Below are 21,674 nucleotides of genomic sequence, written 5' to 3'. Positions count from 1 at the left end.
AATCCTTCCCAGACCACAGAGCATTAGAAGGTATAGGGACTCAAAGCAGATGAGAAGTATGTCCCACGTCTCATGTCACTGAAGGCACTACAGATAAGACAGCTGTAACTGCATGTGATCAAAGCAACAGGGTAGAACAAAAATAAATTTTAATGTAACATATATTCAAAGATTCTATCACAATTATGTAAAAGGTTCTAATGATGTTCCTATAGAACAAATATACATATCTATGCAAATGAATATAAAAATGAACCCACTTTATGAAGAGAAGGGGACATTATAAAGAGCACTGTAATTTCTTGTATCACTTTCTATTCACTGGTTGGCAGGATGGCTGTACCATTCTGACACAGTACTTCTGGGTACTTATTTCTACTTGACTCTCCGAAAGCACAGCAGTACTACCTGCTTTAGTCGGCAAGACTTCCGTGAGTCATAAAGATGAAGCATTTTTTTAATACACTGAGCAGTATTAATTTCATTGAAAGCCCAAGTTGGTGCTTAAAGTTTCAAAATAGTTTACAAAGAATCACATAAAGAAAGTATACACAATACAATTATCAGAGTAATTAAAAAGGTACAACCACACATACTATAATATGAATGAACCTTAAGGACATAATGCTCATGGAATGAGCCAGTAATGAAAGGACAGATTATACATGGTGCCATTTATAAGAGGCACCTTGAGTAGTTAAATTCATAGAGACAGAAAGCAGAATGGTAACTGGTAGGGCCTGTGAAAGAGGAGTTGGGGGATTTGTATGGCTAGAGAGCTTCAGTTTTGCAAAATAAATTAGTTCTAGAGATTGAATGTACTCAACATTATTGAACTGTACACTTAGAAATGATTAAGATGGTAAATTTTACATTATATGATTTTGCCACAATTAAAAATAACAGATAACCTAATAAAAAATCTCCTGCTTCTCTCCATTCTCTCTCTCTTTCTGTATAGCATTTAACATACTTCATGCATGTATGTATATGTATATTTTATATATATATATATATATATATATATATATATATATATACTTTTTTTTTTTAACTGCACACTTCATCCCTCAATAGATAACTCTAATGGCAGATCTTACCCTGTTGCTCTCCCCTCAGAGGCAGGAGCAGTGCCTTGGAAATATGTGTGTTTGATAAATATCTCACAAAAATTTTTTTTAAAGGTACAAGCTTTTTTTTTTTCTTTTCCAGATTTTTAGTTATATTAATTCTAAAGAACACATTTCAGTTCAGCTTTATTTTCTTTTCACTCTTGCCAATCTTAATTGTTAGGTCATTCATTTATCACCATCCTTTTAACTCCTGGGGCCGGTCACTTAGACACAGTTAAACAATAACTAGGATACATAAAAAGCAATATCCCAAAATAAAACACATAAAAAGTCTACTGTGAAAATTAATCTAACAGCATCTCCCATTTCTCTTTTTTAAGTAGCTACCACTTACTGGATTGTGATACAGAGCTGCACATAATTATAAGAATGTAAGATATAATAGAAAATACAAACTAAATTATATTTTGCTGAAGTGGATACTGAAGTAATTTCAACTCTCTGAGGTTACCCGACTATAGCTAAACTGCAAAATTGGAAAAATACCTGGGTATGTATCAATCTTGAAACTAGCTCCTTACTATAATCATTTTTTTAAAATTACCCCATATAGGAAGAACATTTTATCACTTGTAAAATCCCTTTACAGATAAGATCTAACCTCATCTTCACAAACACCTCTGACAGTCAGGGCCAGCGTCACTGCCCTTATTTAAGGAGAAGGAGAAGGAACCAGAGAAGCTAAGTGATTTGATCAAGGCTACGTGAGGTGCGCCTGTGCATATATTTGAAAATAATTTTCAGAAACACAAGAAGCAAGAGCTCTGGAAGTGGACTACCATACAATTCTTGAAAGAAACCTGACCAGGTAATGAGATTGCGTCTACTAGCCACACACGAAAATCAATTCTGTTGCTCAGAGAAGGACAATAAATACTGATCTTGCCATTTTAATGCAAGAGGCAAAATACATTTTCATGGGTGTCACCAAAACACAATAGGACAGGTCTCACTGGTACAGCACATTAATGGAAACGGAGAGCTTGTCCAAAAGAAACAGATTTAATAAAAGAAATGAGAGAATGGCGTGTGTCATGAATGCAGTGTTCCACTGCACAGAATTCTGTGAGTCCGTGCTATAAAACTGGTCCTTGGATTTTCAATTTACCAGATAGGTAATATTTGTAACACATCTAGAGCAATGAAATCAGGTTGCTAACATCCAATTGTTTTGACTGAAAATGTTAAAAGATTTTTTTTTAAATGGCGGTTAACTTTTATCGACCATTTGCTCTATGTCAGGTTCTGTTCTAGGTGCTGTACACACACAGGCTCCTTAAAGTTTCATGGGCACAACAGGAGATCTATATTTTGATCATCAGCCCTGTTCTATAGATAAGGCAGTGGAAGTCAAGGGAATGTCATCAGTGTTCCCATGGTCCCACGTATAGCTCCGGGCAGAGCCAGAACTCAGTCTCTGGCAGCAAGGTCCCAGAGCCCACATTCTTGGCTCTAATACCCTCTAGCATCATCATTTCATAAAAGGGATAGTTTAAGACAAAAACCAGGCACAGTATCTCAAAATAAGAGTCATTTCTTCAAATTTAATCTAGTTAGCAGTATTAAAAACTCACTAGCTCCCCCCTTTTTGCTCAAACTTTTGTAAATGTCATCATAGACCTCCCTCCACTGGTCTGCCCAGCTGAGCTGGAGAAGCATGGAAATGGGGTTTCCAGACCAGGATAAAATAAAAGTGAAAGTCAGAGACTTTCAGGGTAATAACATACAATGGATCATCTCTTTAGAAAGAGAACAATGCATGAATCAGAGAATCTTCATGTTGAAAACATCTGCAAGGTCACCCAGTTCAATCCTCTTCTGAATATAGAAATCACCTTTTACAATGTCAGGTTCTACTTGAATGGGTCAACCACTGGAAACTCACTACTCATGATTCAACTCTTGTCAAATTTGTGCAGACCGTCTGTTCTTCCCCATCACCTTTCTAAATTCTTTCCATCATTCCTCATTGGTGGAGCAAGGTTCCAGAACCTTTCCTAACCTAGAGGCTATCCCTAGAGCATAGGCCATTTTGTGCTCTCTTAACAAAATACAGGGAGCAGAAATCAGTGTGGTAATTGTAGGGAGACTGATGAGCCCTGGTACAATAAGACTATCACCTTCTCCATCATGGGTATTTGGCTTTCTTAATGCAACCTAAGATTACAGTAGGCTTTGTATGGGGGGGTGGGGTGGGATAATGGTAAGAAAATAACAGTACAGAGTGATATGGATCGTACGGTAGATTCATATGCATTTAAGCCAAATTCTCCATCTTTTTTTATATATGTTGCTGCTAAATTTTATTACTCTAGTTCCACAGTAGTACTGTTGGGTTTTAAACCATACGGATGAATGTGCAATTATTCCTACTACCTATTGCCCTATTAGACTCATCCACGGATCAAGCTTGGCCAAGGGCAATTTCCAGCTACTTTGAAGAATGCTTAGAGCCCCCCCCCCCCAGCTTATAACTTCCATGACTTGCTGCTCTCTGTGAGCCCCAAATGCTCACAAACCATCCAAGTTACAGTGGGGACCATCCTGCATTTTTTAGTCTCCAGTCTGCAGCACCAGTGTCCTCCTTTGTACCTCAGTCCTGCCTTCCACCATGTTCTACTGCTCACTGGCTGTGCTCATCAGTCTTATCTTCACATTTTCCAAAGAGCCTCAGGTCAAGGAAGGGTGAAACTCTTTTTTTTTTTTTTCATACAGTAAAGAGAAATTTGACTTCACTTTCCTCACCCACCTCTGATGTCTCCCCCCCTTTATTTTTAGCTGTGACTCTCCGACCTAACACACTCCTACTTTCTAAGACTGGCTTGCCCAACTATAGCTGTTTCAACAATGTTCAAGGTCGGCACGTGACACTCCAGGAGTCGTATCAACTTAGGGTTGCAAACACTGAAAAAAGCACGCTTTGTCATTAGGCTCCCTCGCTTACATGAGGTTGAACACTTCTGAAGGCATAGTGTTGGTATGCAAATGTCAATTCAGAATGGGTTTTAATTTCTTTAAAAGTACTGACAGTCTAGGATAAAAGGTATGTTGTCTCTTTGAAAGTTGTATATGTATGTACACATCAAGCAGCAATAAAAAAATTCAAGTATTCTATTCAGGGGAAATGTATGTAACAGTTGTGTCAGTAGCTGAAATATACAGTCAGAAAACCACGAGACAAGACAAAATCTGTAAGGGAGAACAGGACTGGAAACATTAAGTAGGCGGGGTTGTTAGTGATGAGAATGAAACAGATGGCATCTCTCTCCAGTCTAGACAATGGAATTCTAACCCTTTTTTGGACAGCAAGGGAGACTATATATTGCTGTGCCCAAAATAGGATTCCTTAAAATCACACTGAAGTGAAATAGCACTAAATGTACTGCTCATGGAGAATGCTTGGAGGACAGAAGGTCCCACGGGCTCCCATGTCCCCCCTCATAATACGGGGGTGTCAGCAACTGCCTGGGAGCCTTCACAAGGCAGTTACCAAATCAATAACAGGTTCGAAAGCGAGGCTTCTACTGCGAAATGATATATCTGGTGTTATACATTGCTACTGTTTGCCCTGTAACAGATGACAGGATCATATAAGAATTATTTCACAAAAAAAGAAGGGCAGTTTTATTCAACTAAAGAGACAGGGGAGATGACATCATTTGGAAACCTGAGGAATAGAAAGCACTTTCAAACTCCTTTCTCCTTGGGCCTGCCAGCGCAGGCTTTGTGAAGAGCCCACGTCCAGAGCTGCAGTTTATTCCAGAAATCCCACACCTAGTGGTGGATCTGGGAAAAAGACACAGAGTTGGCTAGGACTGGCCCATCACGAACCCCCAGAAGGGAGCTGCTCCCTCTTCTAATGAAATTCAACAATAACAACAACACAAGGACAGAATTTGCCCACGAGTGTTGAACTTGGAGAAGCAGTATACAACCTATTATCATTTCTACTCCTGGTGAGGGGCAGACTGTCCTCTGAGAACTTTCAAAACTTAAAAAAAATAAATGACACATATGGTTGGGTCTACTTACATAACGCTATCTGAAGAATCAGTTAATTCCATAAAAATGTACTGAATCGCCTCACCTCAGCCCACCATTCAATACAGAGATCCTTCAGGTCACCGAAGAAAGAACACTGGAGTGTCCCAATATATCATTTCTCTCTACTTCCCTAGCAGAAAGTAGCCACACAGAAATAGCACTAATACCTCTCATGGGAGCTTTCCTCAGGTTTTGATTTTTGTAAGGTGCTACATCAACCCTACTTTATTTAAGCTGTGGACCGGGTTCAGCATAGTCAATTAGAACTTTATAATCTCAACTTGAAGACCGCATACAGCCCACAAATCACCCTGGCTTAGTTTACAAATGGGCCCCGTGTCATTGGCAAGCAGCCCCTCCATTAAATATCCATCAATAAAAACACAGCTTTAAAGCTATCTCCGAGTTAGACTCTGTTATTCCAATGCCCCTCCAGGCTAAAAGCACATTAACGGTGAACATAAAACAAGGGGACCAGGGTGAGAGGATCTGACCTATGCGCAGACTTCACTGAAGGAGACAGTTTCTGTCAAATGTAGGGAGAATTCCTACACAAACTAGATGACGCTCACAGGAAAGTATAAATAAAAAATAGGGTAAAAAGAAGTGGAGGTTGCCCGTAGATACCAAGCTTTGAGGTCCCCAAGTCCACAGGCTGTCAGGCTACTGCTCGGAGGTGAAGGGAATTATTCATTCCCACAAAGGATGCTGACAGAGCTGAGGAAGCATATGAACCACCTGAGAAACACAGTGCTGCAAGTCAACACCCAGAAAGACAGTAGCAACTGGTCCCAGGTGTCCTCTACTCACCGGCACACTTTGTCCTGGTTCTGAGAGCTGGCCCAGGAGACCCCGTGCCGCCCTCCCCTGGCCTGGTGAGCAGCACACTGATCTCGTACTCTGTATCCGGGTCGAGGTGCCCGATTTTGTAACTCGTGGAATCCACCGGCTGCCGGTCGTTCCAGCTCCCACTCGCTGTGCAGTACTCCACCTCTCGGGCGACAATGGGCCCATCCCCGTTGATGGAGTTGGCGTTGAGTTGAATCCAAAGGTAGGTTGCCCCCACGGAGGCAAGCTGAGGTGGAGCGATGGGAACGGGGGGCTCTGGAAGGCAAATCAGAGAGCCGTCTTTCAGACACGCTGCCCTTCAGTTTTAAACCAGCTGAACATACATCAATTATCAAAATAAAGAAGCCATGAGTATGTCAGGAATGAAGTGATGAGGATGGTTTTGTTTAGGTTATTAAGAAAAAGCATACTGGTGAAGTCTTCCCCTGTGTTCAGATTTGTGAAAAAAACCATCTTTAAAACCTAAGCTTGCTCAAGTAGGAATACCCACAGTTTGTTTTAAGATACAACTCATTTTTCTCAGGCTCAAATGATCTTCCCTCCCACTATAAGTAACTCGCTAAAGCTTTCTCAGTGGTAGTACTTAAGCTCCATGAGGCACTCTATTTATTGCCAAGTTCCTTATTGAGAAGGTCTTTGAAATCATCAAAGGTGCAAGTTACCTATCTCATTAAATTCAGTTTCCTTATATTTATTATTCCACAGATTTCATCAATTTGAAAACATGGCTGAGTTTAAAGTTTCTCTCATCCTAAATGCATTTCCAGGATGACTTCTTGCCCCCCAAAACCCCCCACCACAGTGGATTCATTCAGCTGCAGAAGTAAGACGTTTGGATAAGAAAGCCTACCACTGCTTCTGTTCAAGGAGCCTTCAGTAATGAGTCTTAGGAAAGCAGAGAGTAGGAAGAAAAGCTCTAAAGGAAAGTGCAAGCCAGGCCCAGCTTGGTAAAATTCCAAGCAATCAATAGCAAATACTCTTCAAACCCAACAAAGTCTCTTTCATTGTTTAAAACACGAGATGGACTCTTTTTCTGCATCATTGTCTGAGGAGGAAGAAATAGACAATCATGTTTTAAATAGTATTCCCAATCTATCAGTGAGGTGTTGGTTGAATGGCTTTGCCAGGCACCAAGTGAAGGCATCTTATATGCCCAGTGTCATGGTACATGATACCGGGAAGGGAGAAAACTATATAAAATAGTGTATTTCTACCTTCCTGAATCTCCATCTGAGAAAAAAAAATGTAAGTAAGATCTGGTGATTTTTATTTTTTATTTTTTTTAGTTTCAGAGGTACAGTTTAGTGATTCATCAGCTGTTCATCCCATCAAGCGTCTTCCTTAATGCCCATCACCCAGTTAGACCATCCCCCCCTTCCCCTCCAGCAACACTCAGGTTGTTTCCTAGAGCTCAGATCTCTTATGGTTTGCCTCCCTCTCTGATTTTTTCAAGCATGTTTCCACAGGTGGTTTGTGTCTTTTGGGGTGAGTGTGTGTGTGTGTTTCAACTCCTTGGTTAGCACATCTGAATGCACAAAAAATAAAGCCTGCTATGTTCCATTGTGGGCATAGGCTGGCTTGCATATTGTAAATTCTGTCAGCCCCACAGTGGACACAGCCAACTGCTCAGGTCCTGCTTCCTGCTGACAGGGATCTCATTGCAGCTAGGACCAACTGACCTTGGCCCTTGGGATGCTACCTGGTGGATCCCTAGACTAAGATGCCAATAACAACAGTTGTCTTTGTTGGGTGGAGGTATCTTTGTTCTTTTTCTGTAATCGAGGAGCGATGAGTCTTACTGACTTTCAAAAATAGCTGGGAAACCTCATCAGACTGCATCAACATAGACACTGAAGGCCGAACTGTAGTTGCAAGACTCCAGAATTCACAGAGACTTACTAAAATATTGCTCCTATTGTTCATAAACCACAACTTTGTGCTGGCTCTTCATTTCTTTAAACAGTTCTTACTCAACTCATGATTTAACATCAATTTATATCATTAGGCGATTCCTTGAACCGAAACATGAAATGGGCCTTTTATAGTATATCCTAAGGCAGTTATGGAGCCAGGCTGAAAGAGCAGTTAATTATTTTGAAGTTGCAAATGCTAGCAAGGATGGCTGAACTGCCATTCAAAATACAACTCAGGGGCAAGGCCACAAAGGTTAGTGAGCACACCAATTCATTTAGGATACTGTTGCTAGTATCCTAACACAGACATGATTTTAATGCTTGCTTGACCCGAGTATATTTTCTCTATTAATTCCCCATGAAGAAAAGTATCAAATATGTGAAATCAAATGAAAGGTTCCATTGGAAGCTGGAGTAATTGCACTAGACTTTCCAAGGGACTTTTAGGTTGCTGGAAGAGTGCGAACGAGAATAAGCCAATATTTAAATTTTGAATAATTCCCGAAGTGAAGGAAGGAAGAGGAGAAGGAAGGAAGTCCACCTATCCTAAATGACAGAAAGCAATTTAAAATATATGATTCTAATGAAAGCGCAAGTTCACAATTAAAGTATAGTTGACCCTTGAACAACACGGTTTGAACTGCATGAGCCCACTTATACATGGATTTTTTGCAGTGTTGTAAACATATTTTCTCTCCTTTGTGCTTTTTATTAACATTTTCTTTTCTCTAGGTCACTGTAAGAATACAGTATATGATACATATACAAAATTCATGTTAATAGACTGCTTATGTTATCGGTAAGGGTTCTGGTCATCAACAGGTTATTAGTTAAGTTTCTGGGGAGCCAAAAGCTATGTGTGGATTTTCAGTTACACAGGGGTTGGTGCCTCCAGCTGTTATGCTGTTCAAGGCTCAACTGTAATTTTATTTTATTTCTATTTTTTTAAATTAATTTTATTTATTTATTTGACAAACAGATCACAAGTAGGCAGAGAGGCAGGCAGATAGAGAAGAGGGGAAGCAGGCTCCCTGCTGAGCAGAGAGCCCAATGCAGGGCTCGATCCCTGGACCCTGGGATCATGACCTGAGCTGAAGGCAGAGGCTTTAACCCACTGAGCCACCCAGGCACCCTTCAACTATAATTTTAAACCAAGCCAGCAATGAAAGAATTTATACACATACAGATACATAAACATGTATCTAATGATAAACATATGCGAATGCCTAATACATATCTCACATAATTAAATGATACTGATACACATGCATATAGACAAACATTGTGGAGATTATATGAAATATATTTTATGTCCCCAATTAGCAAAAGCGTGGTAGACATAAATAAGATAGGAGTGACAGTTACTAAATGACGTGGGTTTCCTTTGGGAGGGCTGGTACCAAATCAGGATGTGACCTTAAGAAAATTACAAGCTCTCTAGACTCTGGTTTTCCCATTTTTTAGAAGATCAACACTCCACATATTACATGCATACAAAGAAGAGTTAAATTCTATACAAGTGGCCTCAAAAGTGTCACCGCATATTTTAAAGTAATTATCTTTATGTGTAAGGTAATGTCTACCTTATGTATAATGTAATTATGTATCTTTATGTCAAGGTAATACTTTATGAAGCATAACATGCTAGTACAATTCAGCATATTATCTCTCTTTAAAATATAAAACATATGAAAAATATGGCCATAAAATTATAAGTGAAGGAAAAGTCAAATTTCAGATTTGAGCCACAACTGCAAGCCAGCTGTCCCTGGCTTTGGTTGTGTGCAGCAATGAAAAGAGGTGCTTGGACATTTTTATTTTTATCACAAGGAGCCAAGCTACCACTATGCCATCCTAAGACAGGAAAATGGGCTGTATAAATGTGAATAACAACCCATTCATTCTTTGTGCTCAAGTTTGTTCTGGGAGACTAGCAATTTATGATTGACTTACGCCATCCAACAAATGAACTTTTGCACAGAGGCCATTCTGAGCAAGGTTACAAGATTTACATTATACTGATAATGAAGCATGAAGCCTCAAGAACAGGGCTGGTCACAGTAAAATGCTGGAGCGACTATCAGTCAGAAAATGGAACACACTCACAGAGAACTGAGCTGGGAGGAACATTAAGTACTAATAATGATAATAAAGAACTCAGCCATGGAACACTGAGGCTGCTGCTCTACTGGATTTCTTGGTAAATGCTGTCTGTTTTCTTTCTTTCTTTTCTTTCTTTCTTTCTTTCTTTCTTTCTTTCTTTCTTTCTCTCTCTCTCTCTTTCTTTCTTTCTTTCTTTTAAAAATATTTTATTTATTTATTTATCAGAGAGATAGAGAGCATAAGCAGAGGAAGCGTCCGGCAAAGGGAGAAACAGGCTCCCCGCTAAAGCAGGGAGCCTGATGCAGGACTCAATCCCAGGACGCTGGGATCATGACTTGATCCCAAGGCGGACGCTTAACCGACTGAGCCACCCAGGCGTCCCTGGTGTCTGTATTCTACACGGTGACTCCTCGCCTCTCAGAGAGCCTTTTGCAGACTAGGATAGGAGTTACTGTGAAGAATTAGTTTTCTTATGGCTATTAAACGTAAACTCAGGTCTTAACCAGACCAGCTAAAGTTTCACCACAAACTAAAATTCCCAAGAATCTGCTGTGACAAAATATATTAGCGGGGTAGATATTTCAATGTGCACAATGTCAGTCCTTCCTGCTTGGGGGAAGGCTCACCAATAAACATTTCTCTCCTAAGCCAGGAGTGACCGATATTGGCAGCAGGGATTTCACAACAGAAGCATATGCCAAAGTCACCTATAGATTTTGTAAGAGAGGCTGTGTCCCCAGAGACTTCCATTTAATATGGATGTGGTCCAGGGAGGGAAGAAAAGCTGGGCGGGCATTTAGGTTTTAAAATTCAGAAAGAGGGCAGTGACAAGCATTCCTAAATGAAGTTCATTGATGCCCAGAAGCAGGGGGTAAGGCTCACCTCGCCCACCCCCATCATAGCCCTGACATGGGCCGGCAGCTTACTATGCATACTGTTCTAAGTGCCATTCATCTACTTTTTGCACTTGACCTTGCTGATCACCCCATGGGGAAGGTGACATTATTAATGTTTATTGTATACTTGAGGAAAGCACAGAGGAGGCAAGCCCCTGGCCCATGCCCACATAGCTAGTTCTGGGGTTTGAACCCCGCAGTCGTTAAAACAGCTTACACAGAGAAATTTGCTGATACAAGGAAGAACTGATCCAAAAGAGATCAGCTTTATGTTTCATATTTAACAAATGCAATGGGGAAAAAAATTCAAAAATGGGCATCATTCTGTTCTCCTAGGACAAAACAGCAATGGCCTACCACAAATTATCTAAAAATGCCTCACAGTGCAACCAGAAGTTCAAAATCATTCTGTGTGGGACTGAGAATTGCCCTAGCAGTTTAATACCATAAACTCCTTAGCACCCCCCGCCACACACACACACACAAAAGGCATTAGACCAGCAATGGAAACTTATTTATCCTCTTTTTATTTTTTTCCCTCACACACCACCTCCCTGAATATAATGACTCAATTTTTCAGTCATGCAAAATATAGTAATGGAAACTAACTGCGACATTATGAATGTTAACTCAGTATTATCAATATGGCTTGTGTGATATGACTGAGCATTTTTATACTGGCATTGCTTCATTTTATTAACCACCCTGCTATCATAAACACCCTGGCTGGTGAATATTTGCATTTTAAGTGATTTTCTATCAGTAAAAAAAAAAAAAAAAAATTCATTCCTTAAAAGAATTTATAGGTTGTAATCGCTGTGTACAGAGTTGGCAGAAGAACTTGCCAAGAGCACATTCAGGGCTTTTGCCTGCAAATAAACCAACATAAATAAAATACATTTTTCAGAAATATCGCTCACGTGCAAAATTTGTACTTAAATTGCAATCCATCAAGATAGCCTGTCACCAAGCTACTGTTCGGAAACAGACAAGGATAAGTTTGCGTTTTAAACAAAAAATGAACTCACGGCCATCTGACATGTCTATTTTAATGGACTATTTAAGGGTATAAAAATACGTTAAATACCTTTAACTACCAATTCTGCATAGTTTGATATTCCAACCCCTCCTTCGGTGCGAATCATGCAGCGGTACTTCCCAGCATCTCGTTTTGTTGTGTTCACGACATTAAAAGAGGCTATGAATCGCCGGGAACTGGTCACCTTTATTTCCTTAAGGGGAGCATCACGCCCATCAATGCCCTGCAGAAACGGGGGTAGGGGAGACAAAAAGAGACAATATCAGCCATCATATTGAACCAGTGAGACGTTTGATGGCACAGTATCCGTGTTCTTTGCATATGGATCTGGGTTCCATTGTTTATTACCCAGGGGCACTAGTTCTAGGGAAACAGCTGGTTTGGAAAGTGAAATCCTGCCACGATCAACACTTTCAAGATTGAGGAATGCAAAATTAAGTGTGCAGAACCATCTTGACTTGGCCCCTTCAAGATATTAATTATGTGAAGTGAGCTCACCAGGAGTAGAAAAATGCATATGGAAAAATTCTTTATTTGACTCCCAAATGATTACCATTTGGTATTTTCATACCACTTTACCTTCTGTTTTGATGCTTGGCTAGGAAACAAAATTAATTCACATGTTACCCTACTGCCGGCCCTTTTTTATCTATGAAAAAATAGATATTAAGAATTACATTAAAAACATAAGTAGGTATTAACATATTCCTTAACTGAACAGGTCTGATGAACTATTCTAAGCTTTATGATGTGTTTCAGGATACAAAAACCAAGGAGATGTTTAATAGTACCTGATGGTAAAACGCTACAAGAGAAGTTTCTCCCACATCCCACAGAAAGCAGTTTCCCTCCTTGCGGTACCTTCGTCTTACACCATCCTCAACACATGAAGTCCGTCTTGAGTTATGTAGCCTTAGAAATCCATTCTATGCTTCTTATAATTTAGGGTCTCATAAGAAGGCTATAGATTTCAGTCCTTAATTACAATTCCCAGGAAAGAGGCTATCTTTAATACGTCATCTGCAAGCACTGAATAAAAAACAATGGGCACAGACCTCAGAACTAATGCATGATGCCAAGCTTTCCATCCACTTGTTCACTCAGAATCCATTTTGGGTGCCAACCAGGTGCTAGGAACTGTGTTAAGACACTAGGCTCATAGTGCAGAATGACAGAAGAGTGGTTATGGTGACCACAGCACCTTAGTTTGTGGGAAGTATAGGCTGGAAATGAATACAGAATGACAAGTGATGGCCAGGGTGGAAAAGGGACCAATCAGATGGCTGGCAGAAATCACCATCTTCAGATAGGGCGGCTGTAGGAGGCCAGTTTGAGGAAATAAGCTGAGATCTGAAGGCCAACGAGGAGCTAACCAGGCAAAGGGAGAGGGTGGGAGAGAAGGAGTATTCTATCTAGTCAGAGGAAACCGGGCAGGAAGCCCGAGATAGTTAGAGAGAACTGAAAGCTGTGGATGAAATGAAGGCAGCCAGTGGAACCAGGGAGGGAAGGAAGTACCTGTGTATTCAGTGACTTGCAGGCTCCATGAAAAAAAATTTTTTTAAAGATTTTATTTATTTATTGACATAGAGAGATCACAAGTAGACAGAGAGGCAGGCAGAGAGAGAGAGAGAGAGGAGGAAGCAGGCTCCTTGCCGAGCAGAGAGACCAATGCGGGGCTTGATCCCAGGACCCTGAGATTATGACCTGAGCTGAAGGCAGAGGTTTTAACCCACTGAGCTACCCAGGCGCCCCCGTGAAAATGTTTTTATGTAGGAGTATGAAAATGCTAAGCTACACATAATAAAACTCATCTATATTACTCAGTGATTTATATTACACAATGTCTTTTAAAAGCTTTCATCTGTGATTTTTTTCTTTGGCGGCGTGCCCTAATGGACATGGATTTGGAGTCAGACCGATCAGGGTGCCAAAGCCAACTTCAAAGCGATTTACCTTCCTAGAGCCTCCCTTTCCTCATCGTTAACAAGAAGTGTGATACAGCTCACCTGCAGGGCAGGTGTGAGAATTTAAAGATACAAACACAGACATTGGCTTACTGAGTCGCACCACACATCCCCACCCCAATTGTGGACCAAGTGAGTGATGAGGTCAAGGAGAAAGGAAAGGTAGACAGGCAGTCAAGGTACCGCTTTTATGACCTGTGAATCTGGTAGTAGAGGACATAGCTGAGATGCAGTGACAATGGGCTTGCTAAGACTGAAGCACAGAATTAAACAGACTCACCCACCCAGCCACAGGCCACCTTAGAAAAGCACTAAGGCCTCCCACATGTTGGGTGCTGCTGTAAAACTCACAGGATGGAAGAACAGGGCTCCTATAGGGGGTTAGCTCCCAAAGAAGGAGCTGGGCTGTGTATGCTCACAGCTTCCTTCCCAGGCATCTCCTGTGTGGGCAAAGAAAAGGCAACAGAGTGCTTCACTGGTACAGTTCCTGCCGCAGGGAAGGAAACATCAGGAGTGGGGAAGAAGAGTTCCACCAACATCCCCTGCAGTGCTTTCTGTCACAGCAGCTTGGTTAATAGCTTAAGAAGTTACAAATCAGAGCGTGGGGTCCCATAGATATCCTATGTGTCTTACATATCTGTCCCGGTTTTTACTAAATCCCCCAAATTTGCTCTGACAAGAGCACGCCAAGGAGTTAGGAAAGCGAAACAAAATGGAATCAATCTGGCATCATTCATTAATGCAACGGGGGACAGCACTCCTCTCTATAGCCCATGCGTTCAGTCTCCCAACCTTCTTCACAAATGAACAATCCAATTCTACCACTAGGAGTAACCTCAGATCTACTAAGTCTATAAAACGCAGTTTGTCTTTTTCCAAACTAAAAACAAAGCAAAACAAATCTAATCTCCAAGTTCGGAGAAAAAAAAGTTAAGCCCTAAAGAAAGGCATATTTTATATTTGTATTTGTTTTATTAATCACGGCAACCAAAAAAAGGCTCTCTACTTATTTATTTACTCACTTGTGGCATCAATCTTGTAAGAATATACTTCTATAGTAATCCTGTAATATTTTACTGCTAGAATACGCCTATTTCAAAAGAATGCTTCTTCCAAGGAATTTGGAAATATGTATTTATTGATTACTCACAACTATTCAAGATTGCGGTGGGGGTGCTCAAGTTTAAAAAAACCTCCATTTTGGTTTATACATACACTGAGAGGAGGATTACTTCCTAGGTATTGTCGCCATGCCAGAGATCTATTCTTTAAAATAAACAGCTTCAAACTAACAATTCTACACAGCTCTAGTCCATCAATTCTCAGGACTGGGGCTTTCTTTTTGAATCCCACTTACTGAATCACACAGAAAATTAGATTCAGTTTCTTCAAGAGAAATGGTATATAGGAAAGAGAAACCAAGTGCTAACTCATAATCATTTTAGCTTAATTCCATACCTGCTCATCGATCTTACTCAAATCTGCAGGTCATTTTGCATTAAATCATTCCAAGATACATGCATCCAAGCATTCATTTCACCAACACTTAGTAAAAACCCCTTAGGAGGCAGGCACTGTATCATATATAGGGAGAATGGAATTAAAAGATCCCTTATCTCACTGAATTTACAATCTGGTGAGAAAAACAGCCAAGTAAGGCCATGGTTATATAGTATAGAGCAATAAACTGCATAACCCAGCAAACCCAGAAAAAGAGGACCACACTGGAGAAGGATGTGAGGACTGGGTCAGCCTTCTAGAAAGCACTACTTGAGGCCAGGCTGGAGAATGCACAGGAGTTTCTCAGGCAGGGAAGGAGGAGAAATGGAACCCAGTGAGTGAGAAGAGCTTCGCAAAAGTCAAGAGCCAAGAGAGCATGAACAATGTAGGAAGTACAACCGATTCCATGCAACTAGAACAAAGCATGTCTAGAATGGCAGGTGATGAGGCTAGGAAGATAAGCACAATAGGACCACACCAAGGAATATGACATATTGAGGATTATAGTTTATCCTGATGCCAGGAATGGAAGGATTTTAGGTAAAGGGGTGACATGAACATATCTATGGGTACAGTAACAGACTGAAGGAAAAAATGTGGGATCCCAACTGAGATCAAGGGAGATTGGTAATTTTTTTCTTTTTAAGAAATCAACAAATGACAAAAAAGAGGGATGAGAAAGAGGAAGATAAGGATTCTAAAAATAATAAGGATTCTGAAGATGTTCAGGAATAAAATAGACAAAAAGTGTGTTATACTGTAGTCATATCTTCCCTTTTGTAGACTAGGGTATCTTCAAAGTAAAGAAACAGAACTTATTCATTTGGCGTACATGGGTGCACCAGAAATAAAACTTAATAAATATCTGCTGACTCTAAAAATCACAGCCCCAGTGGAAAAAATGTTCCATAGGTAGAACACAGAAATATAAAGTTGCTAAGTTAATAGATACATACTCTAGGTCCTAAAACTAGATAATTAGTTTTTATTTACAAGGGAGACCAATACGGAAAATTATTTGAGAGATTCTGCACATCCTCAATCAGCAACATTGCCCAATCATCATGACTGGGGCAGGCAAAATAATAGTCCCCAAAGATGTCTCCTGCCTAGTTCTCAGAACTTGAGAATATGCCCCCTGTGCATAGCAAAAGGAAGTTTGCAGATGTGATTAAAATAAGAATGAAGATGAGGAGATGAAACAATTATCCCAGTATCCTTGAATACTAAATTATCCAGATGGGCCCAATGTAATTACAAGGGAGGAAGAAGGTAGGAGGGTCAAATGCAGAAGAAGGAAATGTGACCACAGAAACAAAGGTTGGAGTGATGTGGTTTGAAAATGGAGGAAGGGATCATGAGCCAAGAAACGAAGGAGGTCTCTAACAAGCCACAAAGGTAAGGAACAGATTCTCCCCTACACTTTCCAGGAGGAACCAGGCTTGCGGTCACCTTATTGAGGACTTCTGGCCTCTAGAACTACAAAGTACTAAAGCCATTATGTCTCTGGTAATTTGTTAAACAAGCAATAGGACACTAATACAGAGACCATCAGGATAATGAAAAAGCCAATTGTTTTTCAAAGATATACAGTAGTCCTTCATCCTGATTTGTCAGAGCTATAAGCAAATCTTCGAGATAGGTTTAGGTCTAAGGGCTAGCAAAAGTTGTATTCACAGGTCATTACTGTAGACAAAACAAAAGAACAAAGTTGAAAGACATACTTCTCAACTTCAACACTTGCCTCAAAGCTGTAGTAATCAAAAGTACAGCATGACACTAGCATAAGGACAGACACACACCAATGGCATAGAGCACCCAGAAACAAACATATGAGGTCAGTGGATTTTCGACAAGGGTTCCCAGACCACTCAATGGGGAAATGACAGTCTTTTCAGGAACTGATGTTGGGAAAACTGGACATACAGGCAAAAGAGTAAAGTTGGACCCTTATCTTTCGCTGCATATAAAAATGAACTCGAAATACAACAAATATCTAAAATTAAGATCTAAAACTGTAATTATCTTAGAGGAAAAACATAGGGGAAAATCTTCATGATGTTAGATTCAGAACTGATTTCTAAATACCAAAATCACTGGCAACAATAAAAAAAAATTATCAAAATTAAAAACTGTGTACATCAAAGGAGATTAAAACAATAGAGAGTGGGAGAAAATATTCACAAATCATATGTATGATTGGGATTAAGATCTTGAATATATAAAGAAGTTCTTCAACCAACAACAAAGACAAGAAACAAACAATCCAAGGATTTGCGACAACATGGCTGGACTTGGAGGATGTATGCTAAGTGAAGTAAGTCAGACAGAGAAAGACAAATACCATACGATTTCATTCATATATGAAATCTAAAAAACAAAACAATGATTAAATGAACAAATGGCAGAATCAGACCTGTAAATACAGAGAAAAAATTGACAGCTGTCAGAGAGAAGGAGAAAGGGAGGGGGCAAAATGGGTGAAGGGGAGTGGGAGATATAGCCTTCCAGTTATGGAATGAGTAAGTCATGGGAATAAAAGTCACACCATAGGGAATATAGTCATTGATACTGGGATAGTGTTGTAAGGTCACAGATGGTAGGTATACTTGTGGTGAGCACAGCATAAAGTATAGAGTAGTTAAATCACTATGCTGTACACCTGGAACTAATGTAACATGTGTCAACTAGACTCAATTTTTTTAAATGGGCAAAGAAATTAAAAAAACATTTCCCCCAAAGAAGATATACAGATGGCTGATGAGTATATGAAAAGATGCTCAACATCTTTGGTCAACAGGGAAATACATATCAAAACCACAATGAAATATCACTTTACATCCAGCAGGATAGCTATCATCCAAAAAAAAATTAAAAATTAAAAATAACAAGTTATCGAGGACATAGAGAAATGGGAACCCTGTGCATTGCTGGTGGCATTATAAAATGATGCAGTCACTGTGGAAAACAGTCTGGCAGGACCTTAAAAAGTTAAACAGAATTATCATATCACTCAGGGATTCTACTCCTGGATATAACCCAAAAGAAAGGAGAACAGGTACTCAAACACACACTTATACATCAATGTTCACAGCAGCATTATTTGCAAGAGCCAAAAGGTAGACAACAACCTAAGTGTCCATTGATGGATGAATGGTTAAACGAAAGATGGCCTATATAGGCAATGGGATATCATTTAGCTTTAAAAAGGACGGAAGTTCAGATGCATGTCATGACATGGATAAACCTTGACCACATTACGTTAGGTGAAATAAACCAGTCACTATGGACAACTATGGTATGATTCTACTTATATGTGGTATCTAGAATGAGCAAATTCATCTAGACAGAAAGTAGAATGAAGGTTACTAAGAGTGGGAGGAGAGGGAATGGGAGTTATTTTTTAATAGGTTTTGTTTCAGGTGACAGAAAAGTTTCGGAAATAGTGGTAGTGGTTACCTAACACTGTGAATGTTCTTAACCATTAAATTGTGCTTTTGGACAAGGTCAAATTGGTAAACTTCATGTTATGCATGCTAAGTCACCACTACCTACTACAGATCAACAGCATAAACTCTAGCTTTTGCACTTTTATTCGAAGACTGCGCTAAAATAATCTGGAGTGCAGGTTAAAAATGATGGCAAAAAATAGGTAAAATGTACTTGGTGAGCTGAATGGAGAATGGAAGGAGGGATGCGAAGCAGACCTGATATGTCCAAGCAGGGGCAGAAGAGGAAAGCAAGGGAGGAGAGCTTTATTCCAACCGGCTAAGGGGGAGCCAACCCACAATCCAGATGGCCGGTGTCATAGGTGTCCACAAGCCACCAGGTACATCCGGCTCAGAGCAAACCCACACAAAATATATTCTTAAGGACAATAAAAAGAGAAGTGCATAAACAATGAATTCTTGAACACTGAAAAGAAATTTTAAAAATAAATAAAAGTAAAAAAAGAGAAATGGATTTTTAAAATCTAATGTTTACTGTAGAAACTTTTTTTAAATATAAAAAAATAGACATTGAAAAACTAGACATAATCCAATCACTTAAAGACAGTGTAAATATTTTAAGGTATTTTAGTTTACTTTTTTCTGATGCATTATTTCATTTAAATAAAATTTGAAATTGTGGTTTTGTGTGTGTGTGTGTGTGTGTTATATCTGTGATATCCACAGACATGTTTATGCCATTAAATGGTTTCAAAAACATGCTTTTTAGTATTTCCCATTTTACAGCTATAGCCATTATTTATCTATATATTTCTTTATCACTATATATTAAAATTATTTACATGCTTCACTGTTATAAATGATGTTAGGACAATCCTTATTCCTAAAATTGTTGGTTTAAAAGGAATGAAAAATTTTAAGGTTTTTTTTGATAAACAACATAAAAGGCTTGAAAGAGAGTTAATTATCTATTTATAAGAATTGCTTTTTAACAAGAGTTCAGATGGCTCCTAAAATCAAGTTATTTTCCAACTCCTTTCAGATATTACAAATGGATCAAATAGGACAGAAAATTGACCTGAATCACTGATCTTTTCTTACAATATTTCCAAAACAGTATAAAGTATGTGTGGGGAGGGACCCTCAGCTTATCTTGGGTAAAAAGGCAAATCTTCAGAAAAAAAATATTTATTTTTGTGATACTGCATGGCTTCCACAGTACAAATTCAGTTACTCTCCTGCTAGACAGAATTTCAAAATTAAAATGAATCCCATCTTTAATATTTTCAAGAAGGATAAATTCCCTGTAATATTCTGAGATGCAGTCTACACTGACCTCCTCCCATAAGATAAGGCTCTTCCTTGAAATTCACATCTTCAATAGCCATAAGGGGCTATTTCTAAAAATGGAATAGATAAACCAAACTAAATAAGATTAAGTGTGCTTAAGATAATTGAACGGAAGAGCATGCAGCACTACTAAAATGTATATTTAGAATTAGGGACGCATGGCATTATTTAACTATCTAGAAGATAAATTACCAAGGTTGATGCATATCATTTAAGTTTGTGGTATGACCAGTAATTTTATACAGGCAGAAAAATCCCACCTTGAAAATGCATGTAGAACAGTTGCCTAAAGACTGGAGAACATAGAGGCATCACATGACGTGAACAAAATGAGCAGAGAACAAATTATAAGTCTAAACGAGGCAGGAGAGCAACAGGAGAAAAAGGTGTGAAGACTGAAAGAATAAAAGAAAGAGGGAAAAGTGACAAAGGAGAAAAGGGGGGAATTCAGTCATCCCCCCCTTAACTGGTGGAGATGTGTTCCAACACCCCAGTGCATGCCTGAAACCATGGATAGTATTGAACCCTAAATATACTATGTCTTCTCCTACACACACGTACACACCTATCATAGGGTTTGGCTTATAAATTTGGCACAGTAAGAGATAAACAAAAATGACAACACAGCACAATTGCAACAATATACTGTAGTAAAAGTTACGTGAATGTGGTCTCTCAGAATAACTTACTGTACTGTACTCACCCCTCCAGTGATGCTGTGAGATGAGAAATTGCCTACGTGATGGGACGAAGGGATGAGGTTGACCGCGGGTAACTGGACCCGTGAATAAGGGAGAATTGCTGTAGCGCAAACACAGAAATTCAAAAAGAGTGGAGAGAAGTTGGGTGAGGCGACAGAAGGGAGAGGGATGATGGCAGAGGAAGGGCTCAAAGATGGCGAGGACTGCGGCAGGCAGAGACACAGAGATGAGAGCAGACCAAAAGCCTGAACTTGAGACAAAGTCCTAACTCACAGGGAGGAAAAGAGCCACTTCTTGGATGATATTGATTCATTTCCTTTTAAGTTCTCACACTGATACTTTAATAATAGTCTTTTTGTTTCCTGAGGCTGAAAAAAACCCCTCAGGTCCAACAGTGACTTTAGGTTCTGCGTTAGCTCAGTGACTGATAACACTCATGAAGAAGGAATCCACAATAGGGTTGATGGAGGACACATGAGAAGATGTCCTCAGATAATGGGGGATATGGGGAGGAGGAGAGAGTGCTCACCCCTCACTTGGTTAGTATCAAATCTGACTTCTAGAAAGAGGAGGATGGAGTGTTTCCAGCTGTTGGCAGGACACCAGGCGGATCACCTGTGATTATCTCCATGGACAAGAGGAGAGCAATGTGGGACACATGCCAGGAAGGCTGGGTGGACTAGAAGACTATGAACGACCAGAGTCTATGGCTGCTTGTCAGCACGGATGCTGA

General features: G+C 39.7%; 1 protein-coding gene across 10 annotated transcripts in view; it reads right to left on the bottom strand.

Moving 5' to 3' along the window:
- The window catches only part of PTPRM (protein tyrosine phosphatase receptor type M), a 765,571-nt gene that overhangs the window by 389,471 nt on the left and 354,426 nt on the right, over positions 1-21,674 (bottom strand). For all 10 annotated transcript variants that reach the window (XM_032875725.1, XM_032875726.1, XM_032875727.1 and 7 more), the window contains 2 exons: positions 12,026-12,200; positions 5,988-6,281 (listed from right to left, as the gene is read on the bottom strand). In XM_032875725.1, the coding sequence (XP_032731616.1) occupies positions 5,988-6,281; positions 12,026-12,200 (469 nt within the window). The remainder of the gene's footprint in view (positions 1-5,987; positions 6,282-12,025; positions 12,201-21,674) is intronic.

Source organism: Lontra canadensis, unplaced genomic scaffold, assembly GCF_010015895.1.
Source record: "Lontra canadensis isolate GAN:19392208 unplaced genomic scaffold, GSC_riverotter_1.0 scaffold57, whole genome shotgun sequence".
In the NCBI taxonomy this organism is placed as follows: Eukaryota; Metazoa; Chordata; class Mammalia; order Carnivora; family Mustelidae; genus Lontra; species Lontra canadensis.
The sequence above is the reverse complement of the archived record's forward strand: the minus strand, read 5'-3'. Positions and strand labels throughout refer to the sequence as shown.